Raw genomic sequence first — 8,425 nt, 5'->3', positions numbered from 1 at the left:
TTTTAGCAAACGCAATGAATATTTCGGCTATATTTTATTTTTTTCACGAAATTATTAAAGTACAATACCAAGAAAAAAAGAAATAAAAAAAATTATACAAATTACAAAAATAATATAAATTACGAAAATGCATATTTTTTGTGATAACATTTGAATAAACGATGAGAAGGAGGCATCAGTATTTTCCCTCGAGCAATTTAATTCAAACCATAAAATAACTAAATTTCCATCTACAACCATTAGCAAAGTTTTAATAGTACTTTTTTGGATTCATTTCAACACAGATCTAACTTAGCTTATTTATTTAAAACCTGCGCCTGAATCAAAAATAAATTCCAAAAATAAAAACTAGACTAGATTCCGTTCTAGTTCGGTAGAGTTAGCTGCCAGATATAAAAAGTAATTTTAAGACTTTTATTTGCTAAAACAAGGAAATAACAATTTAACTGGACATAGGAGCTAGAATTTTCGTTAGGTATTGAGCATTGGAAAGTACGAGAGACTAGAAAATTTTCATGCGTTTAAGATAATGGATAAATATTGTGGAGTCAACGTTGGGACTTGAACTCCAGCTCTGTCGGTCATGAATGTGACAGATCAGCCCCATAATATGCATGCTGATGGAAGGATCTAATTGGCTTCATTAGTTGAGGCAATTAAATTTCTGTTGTATAATTGTATTGAATCGGCTTGAATTGTATGCTGTAAATTTTCAATGTTTTATTTATGTAATGTTTCGAAAACAATCCTTAATCGCATTATTTTGCTATCGAATACAGCACATTTAAATATTTCGGAGTATTCGATGCAGGAAGTTATCATGATATAAGAATGATTGTTAAGATTCATATGTAAAAATCATATAAAAATATATATTCAATACTTTCAAGTTCGAGAAAAATTACGATTATCAAAAATGTTCTGGTATTCTAAAAGTATGTGTAACTTGCTTGTAATTCTTAAAAATAATAATTTTATATTTTTTGTAAAAAAAAAAAATATCGTAATTTTTCAATTGAAGTGGTTGACCCTGGTCAAATAACGTGGACAACACCCGAGATGGTATTTCTCTCTCCAACTTCCCTACCACGACCCATGAGACGACTTTCAGCTGCTGCAGACTAATGTAACCTTGCTACGCATATTTGCCTGTTGCTTAGTCTGCCATCGAGATCGAACTCGCTCTCCAAAAAGTTGTTTGAGCGTCGCCTTAACCGACCGAAATGCTTCATCGACTGTTCTATCAAAGTGCTTCATTTACAATATAGTGACAATAAATAGCTGCTTATATGGTGTGGAGGCTACTGTTCCTGTATTATTGCTCTGATATAGTGTCGAATAGTTGTCCAATTATCAATTATACATTTGTGTTTGATAAATCATTTGTTGATATGTTAAATTTACATTGATTATACATGGAGTTTGGTATTGGGAATAATACATTCTTATTAGGACATCTACATTAGAGAAATTGACTCTTAATTCGCCATTGTTTAGATAATACAAATGATACAGATACAGAATATACAGATACAGATTGTACAAATAATATTGATATAAGATCGCAATGCGTAATAAATTGGGTATACATAGTGTAACGAACTATAATATGATTTATATAGATATATATTTACTAGGTCATGTTGAAACTCATATAGGAACCATTACGTGATTTAGTTGTTTTTCGGAGTTATCAATGAAATTTTCGCTTATGCATAGTGAAAATTATGCTACAACATAAAAAAATTCTCGGAATCTATGCACACAAGATACTTGATACAATAATTGCGAAGAGTAATAAGACATTAGATTAATATTTAAGGTAAAAATGAGTTAGACATAGAAATGAGTACCTAAAACTTGAAATTTAATATTGTATTATTTTTCAAGTGCAATATTTTTTTTACCAAGTTAATTAGATAGCGAGTAATGTTGTGTAATTTATCTATTATAATTAGTCCAAGCCATAGTGTGATTCAATTATTTTTTCACCTTAATACATGATTTTTTAACATTATTTAGAGGCCTATGTTCTTGTACTGGAAATAACAACAATCGCAAATTTAAATGTTTACAAAGGAATGTCAAATTTTTTTATCTGAATTTTTCACAATGGAATTGTTATCAAAGAAGTAAGCTGACTTGCTTGAGATTAACTTTAAAAATGTTTATGGGAAATTCAACTTTAAAATGCAAGTTTTTGAATGAAATTATCTTAAATGCACAAAGGTTTTAAAGTACAATAAAGGAACTAGTCTAAAAGTATACTATTACAATGTGGAATTTTAAACTTCAAAATATGCAATTTAATGTTTTCAAAGTTGGCAAGATGTTCGAATCCCAGAGGTAGCTATTCGGCTCGCAACGACTACAGTTCTGTCATAAAATATCCTCAGTGATAGACTGATCATGGGTGATCATGGCTGATCACGGGTTAGAGTCCCTAGCAGCCAGGATAACCGTGGGATGTTTTCGGGGTTTTCCTCTCCAAGTAACGCAAATGCTAGTTAATTCCCGCAAAAAAATCCTCCACGAAATCAAATTTCTCTCAGGAGTTTCTTCGTCATCTAGATTGGGTTCAAAATTACAGGGCAACAGCGTTGCATATTAGTAGTCGTAAATTTAAATTTGGTCGACTGTTAACAACGACAGACAAAATAGCGTTTTTGTTAATTGTTGATGAGTCAAGTGGACATGTATCAAAGATAACTCCTCCGAAATTCATTCAATGAAGATAATTCGAAATAATAAGTTTACTTACTTAAATTTTGAACATTTTTTAAATTTGAACAATTGACCCGGTTTGGGTTTATGCCTGTCATTGTTCTACTCCGTAGTTTTGTAAAATTAAACTCAATTTGCAAGATAAGGGAACTCCTGAATAAAACATTGGGACAAATTAACCTTCACAATGGACATTTTTATGGACTAAAAAAAGAAAGAAAAACCACGAAAATCTGATCCCAATGGTAGGGTTAATCTAAACAATATCCCGTCTCCTACTGATGATGCTCTTATGTTAACACTGCGCAAGTTGGGGGCAGAATTCGGATGTGCGAGACATCGCATTAAACCTCTGTCGCCTCATTGGAGAGCACTCTAATCCTCTCTGCCAATGTGGCTCATACTTACTTAATTTTATTTTATTTTATAACTGTCCTTGAACAGCTGATCTAATATTGAGTTTACGATTATCAATGTTCATATCCATAACCTTGTAAATTTGAACCCAATCCAAATGACAAGGGAACTCCTGGATCAAGTTTCGGGAGAAATTGCTTTCGTGGAGGACTTTTTTGATGGAACTATCTAGAATTTGCGTTATGTGGAAAGGAAAACAATGGAAATCTACCACGATTAGCCCGACGGCAGTGGGATTATAATCTATGATCCGTCTAACACTGGAGATAGTTTACGTTAGCACTGTGACTGGTGCGAGACGGGAGCATCATACGTATTAATCAGCCACGCCTGGTACACCACCCGGGATACCCATTAGTTGGAGAACTCTCAATCCCCTGAGCCACAGCACTTTTTCCATTATCGAAACTGTTCAGAAAAATAAGGAGTCCTAAAAATAGGAAAATGCTATTATACACGCATTTCTATTCTCCTGTTATAACGCCAACACAAACAATGCCATTCCAAAAACAAACATTATCATTCCAAAACTAAACAGTATCGTTACAAAAACAAACTTTTCATTCGTTCATTATCTTTATTATCTTTAGACAATATTTAGTTCCAATAATATATTTTTTTCAAACTTTTAATGCAACAATTACTGTAATTCAACTTGATGATTCAGTGATTTATTCAGGTTTCTGTAGGACAGCATTTTGAAAGAAAAAGGAAATTAAAAGGCTTTAGTTACTATACATGGCGCGTGAAAATTATTTTTTAGCAACTGGATATAGTAAAGTAACAAACTTTGTAGTAAAAAAAAAGAATTAATTTGTCTTCAATTCAATAACGGGAATGGAAATGTATTGCAACGGAAAATTTAATAAAACCTATATTATGATTAAAGTTTTAAAATCGTTTATATTGAACAAATTCTACACTAGTTTATACAAAACAGTAAATAAGTTTTATTACTCAGCTATTATTTCACTATAAAAATATTTTCGGTGAAGCCTTTTAATTAATTTTTCAATTATATATATCTAAAGAACTAGCGGTATATGTTACAGAAAAAAAAAACAGTTTTCACAATGATACTTATAAACTTTGAAAGTTTCAAAAACATTTTTATTTACAAGATTCAACAAAAAGAAATTCTTGAAAAATGTTTTTCTTATTGGTATTGTTTTTTTGCAGGCTCAATAAGCAATATATACGATGGCACTTACAGATGTCCAGATGGTTCAGCACCAAGTATCAGGCATAAAAGAATTTCGGGAGTGCTTGGGGCTGCCTCAAGTGTTACTTCGATTCAAGTGGCAAATTTATTGCGTTTGTTTAAGATTCCCCAGGTAAGAATTTTTTTAATATTTTGATCCAGGTTTAAATTCATATTCTTCTGAATAAGTTTTCTTATGTTCCACTTGACAATAATATAAGAATTTGGCATATGTTAACGGAAATGTTAGAAATCTGAGAATGTATACATTGCTGAAAACAGACTTTCAAAGTAAAATAGGATTAAATATTTTACACACTGACAGTACATTATATACAATATCAAATGAGAAACTGGTAAAGAATGAAATATGATTATTTCATGCTTTTAATTAGAGTGATTATTATAGTATGATTCATAAATATTGTCTAAGTGGAAAAAAAACTATATAACAGTGAATTTCTCAATTTTTCTTGTGCTCAAATTTATTTATTTTCTAAATAAAATGTATATACTTGAGCTAAATCAATAATTATTTTAAACTAATAGAAGAACTAATACGGGCATTTGTTATTTCTTACAGTTATTTCATAAGTGCTTCATACTGAAAGTATAGATTTTTTCCTGTTTTGATTAGAATTTATCTTGCGACAGAATTCAGTGTAAATAGAATAAACGGAAGTAAGTTTTTCAGGCACAAAAAAGGCAGATTGTTTATTATTTAAACTAATGTTTAATGTAAAAGTAAACAGCTGGCTCTACTGTGACTAAGGCACGAAAAAACTTTAGAAAATAAACTGTGACGCCACAGTGGGATGCTCTTAAATATCTATCATTCAGAGATGGTCTATACATAAAGTAACACAGTAAACTACACATAAAGTAACACTGTAAACTACACATAAAGTAAATGGAGTATACCAAAAAATGGTGTCATATAAATGTAAATTTTTTTTAAATTTTACAGTAAAAAATATCTTTCGAATTTTAAAAAACTGAAAGACGAAATTTTTTTTTGAAAAATAATATACATTGTTAGATAAATAGTCTTTAAACTAATTCTTGTGTGTATTATTTTGGGAATGTATTATTTTGGGAATGTATTATTTTGGGAATGTATTATTTTAAAAATGTGTTATTTATAACATTTCTGATGTTGGGAAAAATCTGGTAATTCAATTTAAAAACTTTTGTCAAGACAAAAATTTGTAAAATTTTATATTGCCATGAGAGAAACAAGGAAAGCGAATATATGACTTTTTTCACAGTGACTTTTCGGATTGACAGTCTGGATATAAACTCACTTTATTTGGCAAGTGATACTTTTACTTATATTCCTTGCTTACTTTTGATAAGGGAAATAATAAGCATTAGAAATGCAAATTTAACATTTAGTTCAGTCGCATAATATTTTCAACACGTAATTCCCATTACGCAAAAATCACTTAAGAAATAATTTTTAAGAAATTTCAATACCCCAATTCTAAGTGTTTAAATGGGTAACCACAGAGGTTATGAAGGCCTTGACAAACGGCATGATGAAATTTGGTGGGACTATTGACTACCTTTACTTCTAGCTAAGCTGAAACCAACTATCTAAAGTTGGTTCAACTTCAAACCACCGCGAGGATAAAACACCAATCCAAAGCAGTAACACCTACTAAGCGGTTAAACAACAAGATTCTCATGACTCATAGCAGTAATAAAGCATAAAAATACTTTCTAAACAACCCGTTGTGGGCCAGGTGAAGGTAAAGGCTCCAGAATTGATTGTGATACGACATGATTGTGAACGACATGATTGTGATAATGTGGTCAAACATTACGCACAGGTCAACGTTACTTTCCAAGTAAGCTTGTACCCATCGATCTGAAGATGGGGAGGGCTTCAAGACACCACTGGGGATCGAACCCCAGGTCTTGACAATGACAGTCCAGGGCCTTAACCACATAGTAGTTGTAAGAATGCAAATTAGAAAACTATTACAATAATTGAGTTAGTAACTAAAATTATAGTTTATGATACAACATTAGTATGCAATCAAATTTATTAATATAATCAGAATCGCCTCAAAATTAGTACAGTGATTCCTCCAGGAAAGACCTCCTCTATTTTCGATCACTTTTTGGACGTTCCATAGACTTTGTATTGAAGTAAACCTTTAGCAGAGACCATCAAAAGCTCTCACATCGATTGTGCAAATCTGAGCACCAGTACGGAAAAGGTAAAACTAGGAAACACGAAAAAATATCAAAACAGAAATTAGTAACAAAACAAATAAGTAAATTAAAATTATTCGTGGGAGGCTCTTCAATAACTTTTAAGGAACACTTTTTGATGTTTTTTGAAAAAAATCTGAAACCTCATGTTGCAGTCATAGTGTAATAAAGTTACTAATTATTTATTTTTAAAGTTGAGAGTTAAATTAGAAAAAAAAATTAAGAAAAAATAAGCATCCTAAACAAGCAAAACTCTTCTCATCTCTTAAAACTAATTAATTTTTATGATATAATTTTAAATGCAAACATAAACAAAAAGCATAATTGTTTATTTATTTAAAAATTTTTCCATCATTCAAAATTGGGAAATTTGTTTTTACACGTAATTGTATCAGTTGAGATCATTTTTATTGACGCTAAATTTTAATCATCGATCTGATTTTCATAACATCAACACAAATGGCTTTTACGATCCAAGAAAATTACACTGACAAATATTAAAATCGTTCGCGAAATATCTTGTACTTTCGATAACATTTTGAAGGTGATAACCCCTAAGAACGACCAACCTCCTTTAACGACCATTTTACTGTGGAACAGAGAGTGGTCGCTCTCGAGAGATTTCGCTGTAGCAAGCTCCAAATATTAGTAAATATAATTTAGGAAATCTACAATAAACTGATTTAAAGATTCATCTAAAGTTAACTGACAACAGAAAATGTTTATTTTCCTCAACATTTTAAGAATATCACATAAATAAACTGCTAAATGCTTGCAAATAAAATTATAAAAGCAACAATTTACAAATTACTTAAATTTATAATATTTTGCGTGAATGCTTATATTTAAGTCATATTTTTTTTCAGAAATAGAAAAATATATTTTCTCTTGTTCACCAAATACTCCAAAATTGTATATTCTAGATTTAAAACTCGATATTTAAAATAAAAATATTTTTCTCTTATGTTTAAGAGTAATTTTTTTTGTTGAAGACGATATTTGAACATTTTATGAAAAAAAAACTAGTGTATTGATATATTGTAAGAAAAAAGCTTGTATAAATTCTACATTTTTGATCAATATAAATATTTCCATTTTCATCATTGTGCGCCTGAAGTAAAGATAAAATTTAAATGTGTACATATATTATACCACATTTGGAAAAGCTTTTAGCTTCCCAAATGTGAACGCATTTGAAACTTTTTAGCAGTTGAATACATTCCAATATTTTACTTAAATTTTCGTATTCGGTTTAATATAAAGTGAAAAATATAAAGCACATACATCGAGAAACAAATGAAATTTTGCAGATACAGTATTTGACACTAACTATTTTTTCCTTTTTATACAAAGTATAAATTCTATGTGAATTTTGTCAGTTCATTCAAATTCTTTTTGCTAGAACCAATAATTCCTTAAAATTATCTTTATTTCTTTTTAATGCCTTTAATATACAAATATATAATATACAATACATAATGTACATAATATACAAATATAAATCGCAACTTTTTTGCTATTTATGAGGTTTTCTTATAAACTAGCTGTGATTAACACTTTAAAGACCTTTGCTGTATACCTGAAGGGGCCAATCTGGCTCCTCCCTGTTTGTTGGAGTGTTCATTAATCAGACATCAAAAATTTTAAAATATAATCATAATTAATATATATATATATATATACACAAATTAACATGAATAAAATAAAAATAAAAAACTAAATGGTAGAGAAACAAGAATGGTAAAAGCAAATAGTCGTTGTCAAGACACATCTAATTGCCATAAATAATGCGATATTTCTGAATAAAGAATAATTATCCTAAGATAAAAATTATTCTTTATATGTGTCGATATCGCAAAAAAC

The 8,425-nt window shown here is 29.9% G+C and overlaps 1 protein-coding gene across 1 annotated transcript in view; it reads left to right on the top strand.

The window, feature by feature from the left end:
• Positions 1–8,425, top strand: part of LOC107444654 (metabotropic glutamate receptor 6-like) — a 71,602-nt gene that overhangs the window by 38,857 nt on the left and 24,320 nt on the right. The window contains exon 2 of the mRNA XM_043047753.2: positions 4,321–4,475. Coding sequence (XP_042903687.2) covers positions 4,321–4,475 — 155 coding nt within the window. The remainder of the gene's footprint in view (positions 1–4,320; positions 4,476–8,425) is intronic.

The sequence above is a fragment of the Parasteatoda tepidariorum genome, chromosome 2, assembly GCF_043381705.1.
Source record: "Parasteatoda tepidariorum isolate YZ-2023 chromosome 2, CAS_Ptep_4.0, whole genome shotgun sequence".
Taxonomy (NCBI): Eukaryota; Metazoa; Arthropoda; class Arachnida; order Araneae; family Theridiidae; genus Parasteatoda; species Parasteatoda tepidariorum.
This window is presented reverse-complemented; position numbering and strand designations above follow the sequence as displayed.